Below are 21536 nucleotides of genomic sequence, written 5' to 3'. Positions count from 1 at the left end.
TCTCCCTCTAACCCTCCCCCCTCTCATGCACTCTCTCTCTCTCTCATTCTCGCTCTCTCAAATAAATCTTTAAAATAAATAAATAAATAAATAAAAATTCCAATGCTGTCAGTGTTCAATACATGCTTATGGGGGGTGGGGGGTGTTGAGAGAAAGCCCAGATGTATTAGAGATTTCTTCATATAGATTTATAAGAGGCTAACTACTTCTGTTAGAATATAAAGTCCCTAAAGGCAGGAAAGGCCTCTCATTTATTTCCCTTAACATCTAGCATACTGGAGTACCCAAAGCAGGTACTCAATCAAGGTTCATAAATAAATACCCACATATTACATACCAGGGATCTAGAAGTCCTGATCGAGATTCCACACAGATTAAGAAAAATTCACTTTTTAGTCCCCCAAATCCTGAATTGCCACTAAGAAGGCATGTCTCTTAATATGAAGTTTATACTACTGTACCATCCTTACCACCGTATCACAAGCCAGAGGACCCACTTCTAATGCGACATTAAAAAAACCTTGTTCAAATTCTCCACCTTATATCTATCACCAAATGTCACTTACTGGTCTCTCAGTAGGTTTTCCCACTTCTTTAACCACATTCCCTAAGATAGAAATGCTCACATATTTAGCCTCATCTGTTCTTTTCAAACAACCTAGAGTCAGAAAGAAGCATCGTCGTTATCTTCATGTTACAAATGAGAAAAAAAAATGCCACGTTTAAGGTCATCTCGTCCCTTAGGTTCAAAGTTCATCTTTCTTCACATAAATCATGTATTTCCAAACTTTTTTTCTCTTTGGATGAACAGGGAGCTTTCTAATAAGTTAGATTTTAAGGGGCACCTGGGTGGCTCAGATGGTTGCGCGTCTGCCTTCAGCTCAGGTCATGATCCCAGGGTCCTGGGATCAAGCCCCACATCGGGCTCCCTGCTCATCAGGGAGCCTGCTTCTCCCTCTCCCTGCTCTCCCTCTGCTGTCCCCCCTGCTTGTGCTCTCTCACTCTCTCTCTGTCAAATAAATAAATAAATCTTAAAAAAAAAAGTTAGATTTTAAGAGTAAGTACAAATAAGATATAAAACACCAAAGCAATAATTATAAAGTCCAGAATGATTGGAGAGCTGAGGCATGAGGACTATAAAAAAAAAAAAAAAGGCTTGTTTAGAACAAGAAGAAAGAAAAAAAGGACTCACTGCTTTGGGAAGATGTTATAATATCAAGAGATGATAAGGACAAATACAGACCCATTCAGCTTCTTCTTTGCTTTGGTAATCTTCATCAGGAGCTTGATCTTGAAGGGTAGAACTCTGATAAAAGGAAGCTAAGATCTGAGGTAAGTAGAATGAAGAAAGGATAGTAACAGAATACAGAGCTAGTTCAAAAGAATCTGCATTCTGACTGACTTATTTCGCTTAGCATAATACCCTCTAGTTCCATCTACACAGTTGCAAATGGCAAGATTTCATTTTTTTTGATGGCTGAGTAGTCAGAGAAAGACAATTACCATATGATCTCACTTATATGTGGAATTTAAGAAACAAAAGAGGATGGAATGCATGCTCAATGAAGGAATGCATGCTCAATTTTCAAAAAAGGACAAATGCCAATCCAGGAAAACATCTAGGGGTAAACTTGCCATGAAAGTAAAAGCCACTTGGGCTCTTTATTAAGGCAGATTATACAACATTTGCTATTAGATAGGATTACTAAAATGGAAAAAAGGAGAATGATACAGACATATACATAACCGATTCTAACAAGATGATCTGACAGAATCTTTAAATAATAGGCTAGTGAACAAAATGGGAAAATGTTGAACAGCAGAAGTTCAAAAATCTGTTAAACTCTATAAGGAGAATGCATAGCTGGTTGAACATCTGGTTGATTAATGTAGCAACATCAACCAATTCACTAGGAAGTCTCTAGTAAAATATCACAGAGTTTCATCCTTTTCCATGATCTAGACTTCTATTAATTTAATAAAGCCATAGACCTGCTCTTTAGATTTGCAAGGGCCACAATGCTGTGAGTGACCAAAACACACAAAGCCTGACAGAGTCAGACTCCAGAAAGGTCAGAGGAGGCTGAAATGATGATTCAAAAATAAAAATGAAAATTAACAGGAACTTAACTATAAGAAACAAACTGAGGGTTGCTGGAGGGGTGGTGGGTAGGGGATGGGGTAACTGGGTGATGGGCATTAAGGAGGGCACTTGAAGTAATCTTGAAGTAATGAGCACTGGGTATTGTGTGTTACTGATGAATCACTAAATTCTACCTTGAAACTAATAATACAATATATGTTAATTAAATTGAATTTAAAAAAAATTTTTTTAATTAACAAAGTCAAGGCCAGCATTTAGATTTTGAAACTCAAATATAGGAATAAAGGAATAAACTTCAGTTTATGTGGGAAATACCTGGGTAATAAAAGCGACTACAAAAAAAAATCTATGTAAAAATCTCAAGATGCATTAATAGATACACACTATAGTTCTTAAAAAATTATCTTTTTCCATATGAATCACTCCTGGATTTTCATCCCAGAAACAGCTATAACAAGAATCTACAAATATTAACAAATAGAGTTTTAGTTAAAACTCTAGCTTTATTTTTTTTAAAGATTTCATTTATTTGAGAGTGAGAGAGCTAGAGCAGGGAGAGAGGGAGAGGGAAAAGCGGACTCCCCCACTGATCAGGTAGTTTGATTCGGGGCTCAATCCCAGGACCCCTGGGATCATGACCTGAGCCAAAGGCAGACAGATGCCTAACTAAGCCACGCAGGTGCCCCAAAATTCTAGGTTTAGACCCAGAGTTATTCACATGAATCTTAGCATTAGAAAACATTTTATTTGATAAGCCTAATTTATTGACATGTATATCAATATGTCCTTGAAAGGCTAGATATTATCAAATTCGAGTCCCTTTCTTAATGGAAGAGGTAATTCAGAAAAATTAACTTGCTCCAAATAGCACAGCTACTTAGCAAGCACCATGATCTCCAAATGAGTCCTCTTTTCCTACACCATGTGGGTTTTCAGCCCTCTGTGTCCTTTCTTAAAAGTTGTACTTTGCACTAAAGAATTAGAAAACATACACAAAAACATTCATCAACACACACTGTATTTTGCTAAGGACAAATTAGCTTAGCAAGAACAAATAATCACAGCACATTAGCCAGTAAAATATTTTGACATGGTGTGATCACTTACAAGTTTGATAACAACAAGTATTTGCTACAAAAAGGTACTCCAATATACAAATGATTTTTATTCTTAACCATGAATGTGATTATTTATTAAAAGCACTATCCCATATCCCACTTAACATTAGAAAAATAAAGTGAAAGTTATTACATGGACGGAAAAGCTTTTAATGGCCATGCCATTGTTTACAGTGCTCAAAATCCCTCCCCCATTATAAAACACACCATTATGAAAATTACTAAGAGATTTTACAACTTGAAATCTAAAGAGCAAGCCAAAGGTTTTCTTCACATAGGGCAGCATCTGTGCTGAGGCCCTCCTGCTCCCTCCTCACTCCCCCAGAAACAATGCCCCTTCAATAGCCCAAGGGTACAAAGGTTGTCCGGCTGGCAGGCCAGCGGATCCCCCCGGGGCCCGAAGCCCATCCCCTTTTCCCCCCCTCCCCTCCCACCTCCCCACCACGCCTCTTCTTCCGCCCCCTTGGTTTACAGAAGACAAGTGGAGAATTAAGAATTGATAAAAGGGTAAGTTAGCAAGGCTGTGGCTTATGATCACTACCATCTGCTAGGCCAGCTCCAGGAGGACCCACCCACCCCTAAATCAGACCTGGAAGCTTCTCCTTGCCCCAGGGCTCCTCTGGGACCCCTTTTGAAAGGAAGAAGGAACTTTACTGCCCAGATACCCTCACCGCCAATCACTTCCATTAGAGCCCCAGCAGGCTCTTTGTTTCCAAGAGCGCGGGGGGGGGGGGGGGGGGCTTGTAGAAGAGGAGAGGTCACTCCCTTGCTCCCGTTGCTGCCAGTCTCCAGGCCCTCCCGCAAAACATACAAACACGCGCACAGGATCATTCTCTTTGACCCGGTTCCCTATTTCCACACCACCTTAAAAACCCAGGGTCACACCTAGCTACACAGAGGCACTTCCTAAGATCTAATTACCTCTTTCTATACCCAAACCCTACACAGGATGACACCCTAACTCCCTCTCTCTGAATGGACACAAACGGGGTTCACTCCAGGACTTCCATCCTTCTTCCTCAGTGCATACCCCCTATATCCCGAGCCCCATGCAGAACGCACAAATACACAGGGTCATTTTCTGGGCCCCGAGACTTTTCCCTACTGACATCCAAGACCCCGCTGGTCACTCCAAGTCCCCAGAGTCCACCTCTGAACCCAAAGGACATACACACACACAGGGTCACTTCTACCACAGTCAATCCACGTCCTCTGGGCCACCCGTTCCCTTTACCCACAGGATCACTCCAAGACCCCAGTGTCCTAAGAACCTCCCCAGCACATGGTCACTCCCTTCGCTCTCAGGCTCGGCTCCCCCCACCCCAGCCCCTCACCGTCTCTCTCTCTCTCTCTCTCTCTCTCTCTCTCTCTCTCTCACACACACACACACACACACAATCCCTGCCTCCCCTGAGCCTTCACAACACAAACAAGCGCTCCCGCGTGCACACCCACGGTCACAGCAGGAGCCCCGGCCGGCTTCCCCCGCCTCGCCGGGTCCCGTCCCCACCACCTCACCGCACGCGGGGCCGCTCTCGCCCAGACACTCGACACACATGGTCGCACGCACGGCCACTCCCCATGCCCAACGCCGGGCCCTAAGCCCGCAAGGCACGCTCGCGCCCTGCCCTCCGCCCTCGCTCCCCGCCGGGCCCGGCTCTCCTGGAGCCCCGCGCCCGGGCCTTTCCCAGCGCGGCCACCAGGACGGGGAGGGCGGCGGCGGCGGTGGCGGCGGCAGCGGAGGGAGGGAGGGAGGGGCCGCAGGGGCGGGCTCCGGCCGCTCCTACCTGAGCAGTTGATGCTCTTGCCTTTGCCACCGGGACAGTCCCCGCCGCCGCCGCCGCCGCTGCCGCCACCCGGGGGCTGGTTGGACGCGCGGCTCCCGGGCAGAGAGAAGGCGAAGAGCAGAAGCACCGACGTGTAGCAGCAGAAGGCAAGCGGGGGCGCGGCTGGCAGCCGAAGCGGCGCCTCAGCGGCCGCGGCGCCCATGGCTAGCGCCCCTGGACGGCGGGAAGCACAGGGACCCGCAGGCCCGGGGCATCCAGCCGCGCGCCCGGAGCCCCGCCGCTGCCTCGGCGCCTCCTAGCAGCCGCGCCGCTGCGCCCGGGAGCAGCCCCTCAGCATCCCGGTCCCACCCGCAGCGCCCGCCAGGCCCCGGCCCGCCGCGCTCGGGACGGAGTCGGAGAGTCCGGGCGCGTGCGAGGGTCGCGGGCGCGCGAGGGTGCGCGCGAGGGTGCGAGCCCGCGTAGGGGGGAGACCGAGGCTGGGGGCGTGAACGGGCGCGCGCGCGGCGGGCGAGGGTCGCGGGGCGGGGGCAGGCCCAGCCCCTCACTCGCCGCTCGCCTTCCCTTTGTGTCCGCGGCTGTCGCCACCGCGTCACAAAGACCCCGGCCCGCCCGGTGAGGGGCGCGTGACAGAGCCGCGGGCGGGAGGGGTGGCTGCGACCCCGCCCCGCGCACACCCCCAGCGCCCGCGTCGGCAGCTCCGCCCCCGCCCGCGGCCGGCGCCGCCTCCGGGGGAGCTATTGTTCCTGCGGCGGGGCGGGAGCGCCGAGGGCGGGGGTCGCGGGCGCTCCTCTGCTGGGCCGCGGGGGGCTGGCGGGCGCTGGGGATGCTCCGTAGGCACTACCCTGACAGACATTTTTGCCGCCCTTTGCAAGTGGTTTTGAAGCATTTCCTTCGCCCAGCAGCCGGGCTGGGAAAGAAGGGCAGGTGGTCAATTATACATCTATTTTCTGGGTGAAGAAATTGAGCCGCGGAGAGGTGAAGGTGACTTGTCCCAAGGTCGCATACCAAGAAATGGACAGGACTCGAATTGGAACCCAAGTTCCGACTCCCAACTGTGCAATTCTTAGAGATGAGGTAAATGGCTAAATTTCTAGGCTCCTCGCCCCCACCCCTTTCTTACAAACACCAACTGAATTTAAAATACGGTTTTAAAAGTCTACATTGCCCACTCCCACTAATAACAACTAATACAGAGACAGGATTTGCCATATGCAAGACCTAGACGAAGCTCTTTATGAGCATTCTCTCCAATTCTTTTTTACAGCCCTGCAAAGGAATTTTCATACTTCTCCCCATTCCACAGATGAGGAAGTTGGGACCCAGAGAGGTAAAGTGATCTGACTCCCAGTCCAGTGCTCTTCCTATCACATCATGATAGATGAGACCCAGCCTCAGGCAGTAAGATTCTGGACTGAATTGTTCGAAGGTCCTCTGCCTTTTTCATAGATTATGCTGCTTCTCACCTTGGAATTTTTTTAATCTCATTGAAAAATTGATAAATTTGACTCAAAATTTTAAAATGCGTGAAAAGCCACCACAAGCAGAACCACATCAGGGAAAATATTTTCAATGTGAATAAGAGACAATATACTTAATATAAAGAATATAAATCAGGAAGAAAAAGTTGACATAACAGAAAAATGAGAAACTGACTTGTCATTTTTAACATAAAATACAGACTATATATATATATGAAAAGACATTTAAACCCACTAGTAATAAAAGGCAGATTAAAACCACAAGATTTTTTTTTTCCTGAACATGATTAACAATAGTTTAAAGAATTAACAAAACCTGGGGCGCCTGGGTGGCTCAGTCGTTAAGCGTCTGCCTTCGGCTCAGGTCATGATCCCGGGGTCCTGGGATCGAGCCCCACGTCCAGCTCCCTGCTCAGCGGGAAGCCTGCTTCTCCCTCTCCCACTCCCCCTGCTTGTGTTCTCTCTCTCTCTCTCTCTCTCTCTCTCTCTCTCTCTCTCTCTCGCCGTGTCTCTCTGTCAAATAAATAAATAAAATCTTTAAAAAAAAGAAAATCCTATATTTCTAAAATATATATGTGTGTGTGTGTATACATCCCTAGGAAAGAAGTCAAGAAGAATATACAGCTATATATTAACTGTGACTATCTCTGAAACGTGGGCTTTTGAGTAATTGGCACTTCTTTATATTTTCTGTATTGTCTGAATTTTTTTCAATGAAAATTTTTGTTGTTATAATTTAAAACTATTTTCTTTTAAATTATATTTTCAACGTGCTTTTTATATAAATTCATATGTTAACATTTTGTTAAGATTTGCCTCAAACCTCTAAACTGTTAGCAGTGGCATGGCAATTGTGACAATGAAAATTCAGCTTCTGGCTTCTGATTCAGGTGTGATCCCGGGTTCCTACTGCTAAGCCACAGCTAAAGGCTCCTTCTTAGAGCATTTCTTCAACAGCTTCTCTGCTCATCTTGACTTCTATGCTTCTTTCCCGCCCTCTGACTTGGCTCTCCCACTCCTCAGTATTCTGCCTTTAATTTTCATTTGACTGCTAACCATAGCCCAAGCAGAAATACTAAGAAGAGACAAACTTTAAATAAAAAGCAAAAACCCTGTAGCCATAAATCACAAATTAATTTACCATCTGCATCTTTCTCCGAATTAGATAGGAAAAATTCAGCTCAGATTTCTCAAAAGTTGTCAAATTGAAAAGGACTCTACTTCAGAAATAGGATTTCTCTGACTTCAATCATCCAGTCTGAGAGAGGAAAGAAGATCTTACTGGTCATCTAATACAACCCCCATCACATGCTTTAATATTGATGACCCCAAAATGTTAGATAGCAAAAGAGTATGGGACTGGGGTGCCTGGGTGGCTCAGTTGTTAAGCATCTGCCTTCAGCTCAGGTCATGATCCCAGGGTCCTGGAATCGAGCCCCGCATCGGGCTCCCCGCTCAGCGGGAAGCCTGCTTCTCCCTCTCCCACTCCCCCTGCTTGTGTTCCCTCTCTCGCTGTCTCTCTCTCTCTGTCAAATAAATAAATAAAATCTTAAAAAAAAAACCCTCTGGGTGATTTTCATGTAGCGAGTCCCATACTCTTTTTTTTTTTTAAGATTTTATTTATTTATTTATTTGACAGAGACAGCGAGAGAGGGAACACAAGCAGGGGGGGCAGGAGAGGGAGAAGCAGCCTTCCCGCTGAGCAGGGAGCCCGACGCAGGGCTCGATTCCAGGACCCTGGGATCATGACCCCAGCCGGAGGCAGACGCTTAACAACTGAGCCACCCAGTCACCCTCACGCATAAAGTTTTAAAAGAATGTAGATTTGTGAACACCACTCCAGACATGCTTGGAGGGAGAGGGTGCTCAAGTACCTCTTATTTATATTAAAGTTCTCTAGTAACTCAGATGCACTGACAGTTTGGAAACCCCTGACCTAACGTTGATCAGTCAGTTATTGCTCCATAACAACCAACCATAAATCCTTAGCAGTGTGCCACAATAAGCATTCATTTCTCACAGGTCTGGGGGTTGATGAATCTAGGCTAGGCTTGGCTGAATGGCTCTGCCTCAAGCTGGAGGTCCAGCTGGGCTTCACTCCTGTGTGCAGGTTGAGCTCTGATCTTCTCCAGTATTATTCTTTGGGGGCCCCAACTGAAGGGACAGCAGCTGCCCAGGGGGAACTCTTATGAAGTTGGCAGTGGTTCAGGGGGGCATGCCCAACTGTGCAAGCATTTTTCATACCCCTGCTTGTACATGTCTGCTAACATCCCACTGACTAAATCAAGTCTCATAGGTGAACCCAAAGAAAAGGGGTAGGGAACTCTATTCTTCTGGAGGTGAGTGAGAGGGAGTGAATAGGGAGTGAATATTTTTGAACAATGATCTATCAGAAATCTTCTACTTGAATGCTATTATTTTGTGCTCTGACAGAATGTTTTCAGTTCTGGGACAGCTGGGTGGCTCAGTGGGTTAAGCGTTCTACTCTTGATTTCAGCTCAGGTCATGATCTCAGGGCTGTAGGATCGAACCCCGGGTCGGGCTCTGCACTAGGTGTGGAGCCAGCTTAAGATTCTCTCTCTCTCCCTCTGCCTCTCTCCCACGCCTCCCTCTCTCTATTAAAAAAAAAAAAAAAAAAGAATGTTTTCAGTTCTAAGTAACAGAAAACCCAACCCAAATTAACTCAAAAAGAGGTTTATTGGGGTGCCTGAGTGGCTCAGTCATTAAGCATCTGCCTTCAGCTCAGGTCATGATCCCAGGGTCCTGGATGGAGCCCCACATCAGGCTCCCTGCTCGGCGGGAGGCCTGCTTCTCCTTCTCACACTCCCCCTGTTTGTGTTCCCTCTCTCACTCATTCTCTCTGTCAAATAAATAAATAAAATCTTTTAAAAAAAGATGTTTATTGGCACAGATTTAAATTTTTTTTTAAACTTTTTAAAAGCAAAAGGTAGTGCCCTCTCTTATGAGTCAGTTTTTGTCTTCAGTAAGGCTTAGTTCATGGAAAACATTGCATTCCTTCAAGAAATCTTTGTGAGCATCCACTGTATGCTAGGCACCACAGTAGCCTTGTGGGGCAAGAGATAATTCTGCCTTGCTGTCTTGGGGGGAGAGTGAGAGGACCTCTGAAAATTAACAATTACACCTCAGTGTGATAAACACCAAATAGAAATGGAGCATGGGGGCGGGGGAGGAGTAAATGGCAAATCCTACTCCTACTCCACACTCACAGGCTGGCCAAAATTCTGGCTTTTCTGGACCTCCTGCTGCAGGGTCTAGCTGCATAATGAAGCCCTGATAAATGATAATGAGACAATTTGGGACTGACAAATTGGCCCTGGTAGGAGAGAGTCACAGCACTAGAGCTCAGTCCAGAAACCTGGAATGATTTATGATTCAGGACTGACACAAGCCTGGGATTGACCTCTGGCCCATCTTGAGAAATTGGACCCCCCCTTCCTAGAGTAAGCAGTCTTTTCAAAAAATGGAAAGAATGAGTGAAGTCATTCATTCATTTAGGAAGTTTGTACTCAACTCCTACTCCTCCCTGAAAATACAATGGTGAGCACAACAGACCTGGTTCCTGTCCTGATGGAAGTTTACTGTCAAATATTTACCAATTTTACAAATAAAAGTGAAATTGCAACAATGTTGATAAATGCTATGAAGGGAAAGGTCAGAGGTTTACCTGTTACAGTGACACTTGTCTAAGATCAGAAGGTTGAGTAGAAGTTAACTAAGTGAAGAGAGAGTGTTCCAGGTAGAGGGAATATCCTGAGCAAATGCCTATGAGTAAAAAGGGTCTGAATGCCAGCCAGTGTGGTAAAGACAGAGAACAAGGTCAGCTTGTTTTAAATGTCATTCATTGATTCAACAAATATTTACTGAGGACCTACTATGATGGAGGCACTGTTCTAGATGCAGAGAAACAGCAGTGAGCAAAACAAAGTCCCTGCTTCTCATGAAACTATAGTCTAAGGGCACCTGGGTGGCTCAGTCATTAAGCGCCTGTCTTCGGCTCCGGTCGTGATCCCAGGGTCCTGGGATCAAGCCCCACATCGGGCTCCCTGCTTGGCAGGAAGCCTGCTTCTCCCTCTCCCACTCCCCCCTTGTGTTCCTGTTCTCGCTGTGTCTCTCTCCGTCAAATAAATAAAATCTTTAAAAAAAAAAAAAAGAAACTTATAGTCTAGTGAAAAGACCCCATAACAATAATACTGGTAGGAGAGAATAATTGTTGGATCAGGCCATAATAATAGCAACTATAACTCACTGAAGACCTACCACATCCCAGGTATTGCCAGCCACTTCGTATTTGTTGTCACTAATCTTCCCACCCACCCTGTTGGTAGGCATTATTTTCACTTTGTAACAGGAAACTGGGGTTTATGAGGTTAAGTGACAACTCAAACCACAAAGCTAGAAAGTTGGAGTCACCAGACTCTGACTCTAGAGCTCCACCACATCACTAACATGAGCCAGCTGCTAGAGAAGCGTCATCATCTGATACAAAATGGACCAAAGTTTGTCACCACTAGGACGGCGGCCACCAAGGAGTGTGCACAAACAATCCTGAGCCCCCTGCCAGCGTATCAGGAGACTTTTGTCTTCTTGTGATCAATCAGGGATTACAGTAATGTGATTACATTGCTTGTAATTACTACTCTGGTTGAAAGCACTATGATTGTTACCCACATCCCCTTAATGGTCCTCAATTACGTAGATGGGCAGAAGCCAAAGAGGCAAGGGTTACAGATATCTATCTGAACAAAAAGTGCTATGGGAATCCAGAGAAGTAGCCTCACTCTGCCTGGAGAAGAACAGGCTTCACCACTGTAATTCTGCCAATTTGAAAAGCATCTCACCCAAACAGTCCCTATGAGTGGGTAGGGAGACTGAGGAGGCATTGCCGGGTTTTTCCTGCAGGTCTTCTTGTCATTCAATTGTTCAGTATTGCTCTGAATACAGAATAAAGATTTTTCTCCATCTTTCAGCAAATGGAAATTTTCAGCTGCAATTCAAAAATTTCTCCAAGGGTTTAACTCATAAAGGATTGTACCAAAGAAATACCTTCTCTGACAAAGACAATCACACATAAATGGTAGTAAGAGGTATAGCATAATAATTAAGAGTGTAAGCTCTGGAACCAAACGATCTGATTTTGCATCTTAACTCTGTCACTTGTTAGCTATGACCTTGGGCAAGTTACTTAACTTCTCTCTGCCTCAGTTTCATAATCTGTAACATGGAGATAAAATTTCTATCTGCTTCATAGGGTTATTGTAAGGATAAATTGGGTTTGTATGGGTAAAATGCTTAGAATCATGCTTTGTACATTGTAAGTACTCAGTAAATAGTTGGGTAGGAAAAGTAGTGGCAAAGTAAGCACATAATAAGTGCTATTATTAGTGGTAGTAGCCATTAACTGCATTTATATACTAGGCTAAGAGCTTCATGTGTATTATCTAATGTAATGTTCCCAAAAACCTAATAAGGAAGGTGCTATTATTACCCTCATTCTGTAGCTGAGAAAACTGAGATTTGGAGAGGCTAAATAATCTGCCTAAGGTGACACAGTGAGTAGGCAGTGAGACTGGTACTCAAGTCAAGGTCTGTCTGATGCGAAAGCCTATGATCTAAAACAAAACTCAAAGAGTTAAAGTCGGCAGTCAAAACAGTTCATGTGAGCTGGCTGGTTGCTAGAGAGACCTGCAGGAGGGCAGCCTGCTGATGGGGAGAGGCAGTCAAGCTACTGGGAGGAAAAGTGGTGACGAATAGCCAGGTAGGTCAAAGGGAAGGACACGAGGTTACAGCCAAGAGTCGGGGAACTTAAGAATGGCATCCGCTGAGCTAAGCAGCATGAAAGAGAGATAAAGCAAAGAGCTAAGTACATAGAGGAATTAGAGTGAGTCCAGTGGAGTTAAAGAACGAAATTTTACCCCTGTATATTTAAGTACGTCAGCTTGCCTCTGTATGTATACATATGTACGGAACATATGTCATTTGCCTGTGTGTGTACATATGTAGTAAGTATATCAGCTTGCCTCTGTACACATGCAAAAGTGCCAAGCATATGTCATTTTACTCTCTGTGTATGTATGTAGGGAATGAATATATATCAGGTTGCCTCTGTGAGAGCGCATATGTATGCATATTTGAGTGTGACAGCTGGGCTCTGTGTTTGTACATGCACAGTTACATGTATGTATCTATGCACTGTATATAGCAACTCATCTGTATGTGTACGTGTGAGCTTAAATGGAGTCAACCGTTTTCTAATTCTTCTTCCTTGGCTCTTAGTTGAAAATTATTTCCTACAGTCTGATGGCCTCGGGACTCCGTATCAGGGTCAATACAGTTGGACTTGGCACTTAGCCTGGGTTCCTAATTAAGGAATTTATAAAAGTGAAACAAAGACCACATTCTGAAGCTGTTTCTCTCAACACAGAGCAATCATGAGGAGACTTAGGACAGCTCTGGTAGTGGTGGTTTCAACAACAGTGGGAGCAGGGAGCAGGGCAGGGTATGGAGAGTGGTGACATAACTCCATTCATCCCACATTCATTCACCAGTGTTTAGAGATTGCCTGTTATGTGCCAGGCAACCACGTTAGCCACTGAGGATGCACAGGTGAACAAGACAGACACAGTCCCTGTCCTGTAGTCCGACAGGGAGGGAGTCAGTTGTTTAAACAGACAATTACAGTTGTGAAGGGTTTTTGCAAAGCATGTGTGAAAGCATCAGACAGGGATCCCTCACACACCAGGGGTGGAGGGTATCAAGGAAAGCTTCTCCAAAGAAGTGATATGCAAGCTAAGGCTGGAAGACTGAAGAATTGGAAGGGGGTAGAAAGGGAACAGTATTCCATGAAGAAAGTTCAACATGTAACAATGAAAGAATATGGCAAGTTTAGAAGCAGAGAAGGCAGCTGTGGCTGAAGCTTTGGAAAGTGAGGAGGCAAATGACATGAAGAATGAGGTTGGAGACTTTGGGAAGCACAGGCCAGATCACATGGGGCCTTTCAAGCCAGAACGAGAATCCATCCTAAGATTATAAACAGGAAATTTCCTGCTCAGATTTGTGTTTTTAAAAAGATCACTTAGGGGCACCTGGGTGGCTCAGTCGTTGAGCGTCTGCCTTCGGCTCAGGTCATGATCCCAGGGTCTTGGGATCGAGCCCCACATCGGGCTCCCTGCTCAGCGGGAAGCCTGCTTCTCCCTCTCCCACTCCTCCTGCTTGTGTTCCCTCTCTCACTGTGTCTCTCTCTGTCAAATAAATAAATAAAATCTTTAAAAAAAATAAAATAAAATAAAATAAAAATAAAAAGGTCACTTAGTTAAAGGTGTGAACCGTAAGGTATGTTAGTTATATCTCAGGGATACTATTGAAAAAAATCACTTGGGCTGCAGTGTACAGAGTGGACTAGAAAGGCACCGTGTACCTGAGAAAACCATGGGAGAGCCATTGCAGTGGTCTAGGTGAGTGATGATGGTGGCTTGGACTAGGGAAGATGGGAACAAGTAAATGAACTAGATTAAGGGGGGAAATCAACAGAATTTGGTGACTGACTAGATGTGGGAAGAAAGTGTCAAGCCAGGGTTATCCCTTGGTTCAGTGGCATTTACTAAAATAGCCATTTCTGGAGAAGAAGCAGGTTTGGAGAAAGGATGATGAGTTCAGTTATAGGCTCACTGAGTCTGAGTGGCCAGTGAGGCATCTGTATCGAGCCAGTGGATTTATAAGTCTGGTGTTCTTAAGAGATTTACACTGGACATAGAAGTGTGGGAGTCATTAGAGGATAAATTAATTGAAGTCATGGAAGTGGGTGTGATGACTTAAAAGTGTAGGAGATACTATGAAATGAGAAGAAGGCCTAGGCAGAATCCCTGAGGAACTCCAGTGGAAGGAACTATGAAAGAACTGCCAGAAAATTAGGAGGAAAATGGGGAAACACAAAAAGTGTTTCAAGAAGCAGGACATGGTCAACTAGTCAAATGCTGCTGAACAATCAAGCAATATGAGTACTAAATAGTCTCCAATGGATATATCCACTTGAAGTCCTCAGTGATCTTAGCAAGAGCCTGTTAAATGGTAAAGTGGTAAGGGTAGAATCCAGATTAGAGCACGTTGAGACATAAGTAGGCAGTAGGAAGGGAATACAGAACATTTAGACAGCTTGGCTGTGAAGAGAAACAAAGCTAGAGGTGACTTTGTGTGGAAGAGGGACTTTTTAAGATGAGACTGTACAATATTTAAACGATGATGATGGGGCACCTGGGTGGCTCAGTCAGTTAAGCATCCAACTCTTGGTTTCGACTCAGGTCATGATCTCAGGGTCATGAGATCTAGTCCTGTGTCGGGGTTGGGCTCACACTGAACATGGAGTGTGCTTAAGATTCTCTCCCTCTCCCTCTGCCCTTCCCTGCCCCCTCACACTCCCTCTCTCTCTTCCAAAAAACACAACAAGACAAAACAAAAAAACCAATGATGATAAAGATCCAGTGGGGTGGGGGCAGTTGAATACCCAACACAGGGTAAAAGATAATCAGTAGTAGGATGAGGATGATTTCAAGATACTTGAGAAGACAGGAAGGGGTGGAATTCAAAGCAGAGACTGGAGGGATTGACTCAAGAGAAGACACTTTCTTTGTAATAAGAGGGAAGGTAGAAAGAATATAGGCTGACTCAAGGTGTGCGTTTGTAGATATGGATAAGAGGGAAGGTAGAGAGAATATAGGCTGACTTGAGTGTGCGCTTGTAGATATGGTATTGAGATATCAAGGAAATTCCTGGATCCTGGCTTTGATGTTCTCCAAAGAGAAAGGAAGGTAGGGGTGCAGTGGGGATGGTGGCGGGGGAGTGGATGGGTCAAAAGGTAGCTTAAGGCAGCTATGGCCCCACTGTGATCCCCATCAGCTCCCCCTCAGCCTTTCTACCCCAATCTTCGTCACCATCGTTGATGTGGGCAATTGCATTCTCCCTATCTTTTATACAAAGTTACTTTTTTTTTTTAACTGATCTAAAACATGCAATATATGTAATAGACACTGCTTCAAATCAAGTACCCTGGCCTTCCCTCTTAGCCAGATTACTGGCCAAGTCCCTACTACAAAGAAATTTGGGGTCAGATTTGGGAAGAGTGGTCACAGATGTTAAGGGGAGAGAAAACATGTGTTTTTCCCAGGAGAGATCCATAGCACCAGAGGCAGAAACCAGAGAAGCAACCTGAAGCAGGAGTGCTTAGGAGAAGGAAGTTAGGAGCCCTTTCTCTCAGGTGGGCATTTATTAACATTGGTGGGGGGAAAAAAAGAAAAAACTACCCCTCTTACTACGCACCTCCAGCAGAAGAGTTCTAAGGAAGATAGCTCCATACAAAGGTTGGGGCAAAGTGGACCCTTTGCTCTCTGAGTAGCCAGTGTGAACTAAATTCAGATTTTTCTCAGATCTGGCATACCTTCTTTCCATATGAATGCTGGCAAATGGTCAAGACTGATTTAATCATAATTTTGCCCTCCCCATGAAATAACTAATCAGAGTGATGATCATTTATGGATGCTAAAACCATTGGGTGGAAGTGTGTTGGGGACAGAATATTCAGAGTCTTAAAGTATCAACCCACAGATAAGTTATTAACTGTGAGTGAAAAAAAATAACTTTACAATGGAGAGATCTAGCAGATATTGTCTTCACCAAGTGATCAAATTTAGCTTCCCCAATGGTGGGGCAGCTTTCGACCACGTGACTCCCAAAATTATGTAATAAGAAGTACATGACATTATCGACATGATAGTCTTGCCAAAGAGGCTTAACCTGAATCTAATCATGAGGAAGTAATCAAATAAATCCAGCATGTGAGGCACATTGACAAGGCCTGGACTTTAAAAGAAATTTAATGTCATGAAAAAACAAAAAAAGAGAGAGGTTAGTTCTAGATTAAATTAGACTAAAAAGACAAAAACAACCAAATGTAATAAACCTTGATTGACTCTAAGAAAATCAACAGCAATAAAAAACATTTTAAGGCAACTAGAGAAATTTGAATGTAGACTACACATAGATGATATTATTGAGTTAATATTCAATTTTCTTAGGTGTGATAATGGGATTGTGGTAATGTAGGAGCATATTCTTATCCTTAGTCCATGCATGCTGAATAATTTAGGGGCAAAATGTCATAATATCTGCAGCTTTCAAGTGCTTGAAAGAGAGAAAAGCTGTTAACAATTGGTAAATCTAGGTGGAGAGTAAAAAAAAAAGATTTTTAAAAAAACTCAATGCAGTCTATTTCTTCATTACTTCATCAAACATGTTTTTTTGCCATGACCTTGGGTAGCTTTATGCTTATAAGCATAAACTGTGCTTCTTAATGTGCTAAATTAAATTAGATTGAAATCTTTAAAAGTATCATAGCAAGAAAATTGCTCTGCAAAGCTTTTTAGACATAAAAGAACTTCTAATTTGTATAGGAGTATAAGTAAAGATATGGTAAAGTGGGAGAGAGAGCCACAAAATAATAAAAAGAACACTTTTCTAGGAGTCAGAGGACCTTTGGGTCCAGCACTTAACCACAGGGTATGTTAGATTCCTTGTCAGCACTGTGGGGCTAATGGTACTGCCATCATCATCCTGCTGTACAGGTACAGGAGAAACAGGATGTGAAAAGGCTTTATCAACTGGAAACGAGTATGCATGTGAAGTGATTTGTGTTATCACGCCATGGTGATGTCCTATTAGCAGTGGTTCTGGAATTTTATTATACCTAACAAGCAACTTGTTAAAAGTGTAGATTTCCAGTCCAGCCTGCAGGGATTCTGATTCAGTAGGTCTGGGTTGGGCCCAGAATTTGCTTTGTGAGGACACCCCCAGATTCTCTGGTGTGAGGGATCTGAAAACCACACTTAAGAGAGCTGTCATGGAGGTTACTATGATCTAAAATCCTTGCTATTCAATGTTTGATCCATGGACCAGCAACATCACTAGCACCTGGGAGCTTGTTAGCAATACAAAATCTGTCTCCACCCCAGACTTATTGAATCAGAACGCAATTTCAACAAGATGCTCAGGTGATTCCCATGCACATTAATATTTGGGAAACACTAATCTACATGGTGACCTCTCTTTCTTGCCTTGGTCCTGATTCTCAGCTTGCTGGCCAACAGAACTGGGCTACCACCCTTGCTGTTGCTGACACCTTTAACCTTATTTAGCTCTTCTCTCTGCTTCTCTTTGTTTCTGTCTCCTCACTGGCGGCAGATATTTGATAAACATAACCAAAGTTGCTTATTTTCTCCCATGCTGTAAATAGACTAATCAAAGCATACTGAGGTATCTAAACCCAGTTGCGCTGTTTACTAGTTATGTAATTGGTTTTTCTTTTTTATTGTGCTGACATAAAATTTACCATTTTAATCATTTTATTTTTATTTATATTTTATTTTATATTTTTTAAAGACTTATTTATTTGAGAGAGAAAGAGAGATAGCAAGAGAGAGCACAAGCGGGGGGGAGAGGGAGAAGCAGGCTCCCTGATGAGCAGGGAGCCCGATGTGGGGCTCCATCCCAGGACCCTGGGTCATGACCTGAGCTGAAAGACGCTTAACTGACTGAGCCACCAGGCGCCCCCATTTTAACCATTTTTAAAAGACTTTATTCATTTATTTGAGAGAGAGAGAGAGAGAGAGAGAGAGAGCACACGCATGAATTGGGGGAGGGGCAGAGGAGGAGGGACAGACTCCCCACTGAGCAGGGAGCCCACGAGGGTCTAAATCCTAGGACCCTGAGATCATGACCAGAGCTGAAGGCAGATGCTTAACTGACTGAGCCACCTAGGCATCCCCCATTTTAACCATTTTTAAGTGTACAGTTAAGGTATATGATTTTAACAAATCACTTAACCTCTCCAATCTTCATTTCATTCAAAATATAGATGAGCAGCACCTGGGTGGCTCAGATGGCTGAGCATCTGACTCTTGGTTTCAGCTCAGGTGATGATATCAGGGTCTTGAGATCAAGCCCCGCGTCGGGTTCCATGCTCAGCAGAGAGTCTGCTTGAGATTCTCTCTCTTCCTCTCCCTCTGCCCCTCCCCCGCTCAAATAAATAAATCTTTAAAAAATAAAATACAGAAGATATCACCTATTCCTGCAGAGTACTTTAAGAATTAAATGAAATAATATACAAATGTGCCTAGACCCACAGAATATGTCCAATAAATGCTAACTCCCTTCCTTCCTTCACTTGAAGTAGGTTTCAGACACGCCTAGTTTTACAAGGGATGTCATCTCCCGAAATCAACTGATAGGAATTTTAAAAACATATGCAAAAGTCTACACATTATTGCCTTAGAAGAGGGCAATTTGTAAAATAGAAGTATTCTATCATCTATAGAATTGGGCAACTTGAAAGCTAAAGGAAACAGTACCGAATTACATTTTGTTGGGAAAATTACATTTTGGGCAGCAGCAACCCTTTTGTGACCATTATATAGAAGCTCTGGTATTGACTGTACTTAGATTGTTTTATTTTTATTTTTTTTAAGATTTTTTTTATTTGTATTTATTTATGTGACAGAGAGAGAAGACAGCGAGAGAGGGAACACAAGCAGGTGGAGTGGGAGAGAGAGAAGCAGGCTTCCTGCAGAGCAGGGAGCCCAATGCGGGGCTCCATCCCAGGACCCTGAGATCACGACCTGAGCCGAAGGCAGACGCTCAACAACTGAGCCACCCAGGCGCCCCTGTACTTAGATTGTTTTAGAAACAATTTAAGTACAGTGATTATCCTAATATCAGTAACTTTTACAAATGGAGCTTTCAACCTTGGATGCAGTATTTGAATTCCATTTATGTGCAGGTTATCTGTTAAAGAGAATGCTAAATTGAAAATTTGGGTTACATGCAGTAAATTGAAAAGATTAGTTTAACATGAGAATTAGACTAATGAGAACAGGGGAAGGGAATTTAGAAATCCTCTCCTCCAACATCCTTATTTTACAAACAAGGAAATTAATACTGAGAAAGACCTAGTAACTTGTCCTCACTCATATGATGAGTTACCAGCAAACCTGGGACCACAGCCCAGGTTTCAGGAGTGTGTCCTTGTGTCATTTGACTTTGAAGAATGGGTGACACTTCAGCAGCATAGGTGATGGGAAGGGGTTGTAGAGAGGCTGGCAGCACTCCAGCTAGAGGGATCAATGGAAGTAATGCACTGAGCCAGGCTCTGAAACAGAGACTGATGAGTGTACTCAGGGAGTGTCGGTGCCGGAGAGGGGAGGCTGGAAGGAGAAACTAAGATGAAGTTCTGTGATGTCAGAAGAGAGTCTAAGATTCTCTTGGAACACAGAATATCAGAAGAGAGTTTTAGGGACTCCTTTCTTTAATTTTTAATTTTATAGTTTATATGGCTCTTCCAAATTCGTATTCTCATATAATCATTATAGCAATCTTGGGACATTATTGGGATATTATACAGATGATTAGTCTGATATTCAGGAGGTCACACTCTGCAAAACTAAGATTTGAACACAGGCTCTGAACATAAAGTCTATTATGATTCTTTTATGATTTTTTTATTTTTAAGTAATCTCTGCACTCAAAGCTTGAACTCACAACTCCGAGATCAAGAGTTGCATGCTCCTCTGACTGAGCCGGCCAGGCGCCCTGTGTGTACTGTGATTCTTAAAAGCATGAGGTCCAGCGCCAGGCCACTTGAGTTCAAATCTCTATGGCCCCATTTAGAAGCCATATAAACTTGAGAGAGAAAAAATAATGGCTAAAACTTAGTGTTTATGTGCCAGGCTCTGTTCTAAATGCACAGAACTAAACACATACTACTCATTTAATCCAACATCCCTATTACTTATTATCATCACTGTTTTAAAGCCTTCTCCCCCAAAAGAGAAACGAAGGAAAGAAGTAAGGAAGGGGTGCCTCAGGAGAAGATGAAAAACAGGGATGCATTTCTTCCTAGATGCTCTGTTCTGTGACTTCAACTCCTTCGTATTCCATGGGTTCCCTTTGACACTGTGGCAGATTAGATTGTTGTTCAAAATATTCATCCCTTCCCCTCACCTTCTTAGGAGGACGTCTACTTTCCTCCCCTTGACTTTGGCCGAGGAAATATTAGCAGATTTAACACTAAAATTTGATATGTGCTTCCACAGTTGGGCTTGTCTTCTTGCACTTCTGCCATCACAATGAGAAGATCTGAAGATCTTCCCCTGAAGAATAGCTCCTGCCCCTTCAGCCTGGGGCTCAGAGTGACCACATTAGAGTAGATATGCCCAGCTATCCCCCAGACTTCCCAGTGGTTGAGTGGCTGGACTGACCACCCTCCAGTCCTGCAGAGGATCTAATACTAGCCCAACCAAAGATACTCTTGGAGACTCAAGGGTAAGAATCTAGATCCATGGGCGCCTGGGTGGCTCAGATGGTTAAGCGTCTGCCTTCGGCTCAGGTCATGATCCCAGGGTCCTGGGATCGAGTCCCGCATTGGGCTCCCTGCTCCTTGGGAGCCTGCTTATCCCTCTGCTTCTCTCTCTCTCTCTCCCTCTCTCTCTCCTCCTCTGTCTCTCATGAATAAATAAATAAAATATTTTTAAAAAAAAGAATCTAGATCCATATGCACCTCACCAGCACAGCGCCAACCTCTGAGCTTACTTCTTGGTTACTCTGGAAGCTGAACCAGAAAATGGGACAAAAAACTGAAACCTTAACTTCTATGTCTACTTACAGTATTTTCTCTGTAACAAGTACCCTTTTTACCAAAAAGAACCAACTTCCCAAATAACAGGGTTTGGAATTTTTCCCCCCAACAAACCCATAAAAAGAAAACTGAAACCAGAACCCAATTAAAGCTCTTGGCAGTCACCAGGAGTTAAGAAAGGGAGTCCATGTTTATGGATAGAGAACTTCCCACTCTGAGTGCTTTAATGAAGGTACATGGTTAATCACACACACACACACACACACACGCACGCGCACGCAGTGCTCTGAGAGCATTTTCCAAGTAAAACTAGAGTTTCTGATCCTCTCATTCAGAAACAGCAGGATCACCATT

The 21536-nt window shown here is 44.1% G+C and overlaps 1 protein-coding gene across 2 annotated transcripts in view; it reads right to left on the bottom strand.

Moving 5' to 3' along the window:
- LOC114213589 (myb/SANT-like DNA-binding domain-containing protein 3) overlaps positions 1-21536 on the bottom strand; it is a 123359-nt gene that overhangs the window by 73415 nt on the left and 28408 nt on the right. The window contains exon 1 of one of the 2 annotated variants that reach the window (XM_028108845.2): positions 5010-5211. The exons of the other annotated variant lie outside the window; for it this stretch is intronic. Coding sequence (XP_027964646.1) covers positions 5010-5211 — 202 coding nt within the window. Of the gene's footprint in view, positions 1-5009; positions 5212-21536 lie in introns of those variants that run through there. 2 annotated transcript variants of the gene reach the window in all.

This window comes from Eumetopias jubatus, unplaced genomic scaffold (genome assembly GCF_037043125.1).
Source record: "Eumetopias jubatus isolate StellerSeaLion01/CBP00866 unplaced genomic scaffold, mEumJub1_p1.0 scaffold_15, whole genome shotgun sequence".
NCBI lineage: Eukaryota > Metazoa > Chordata > Mammalia > Carnivora > Otariidae > Eumetopias > Eumetopias jubatus.
Note: the sequence above shows the minus strand (reverse complement) of the source record. Positions and strands in the feature narration are given on the sequence as shown.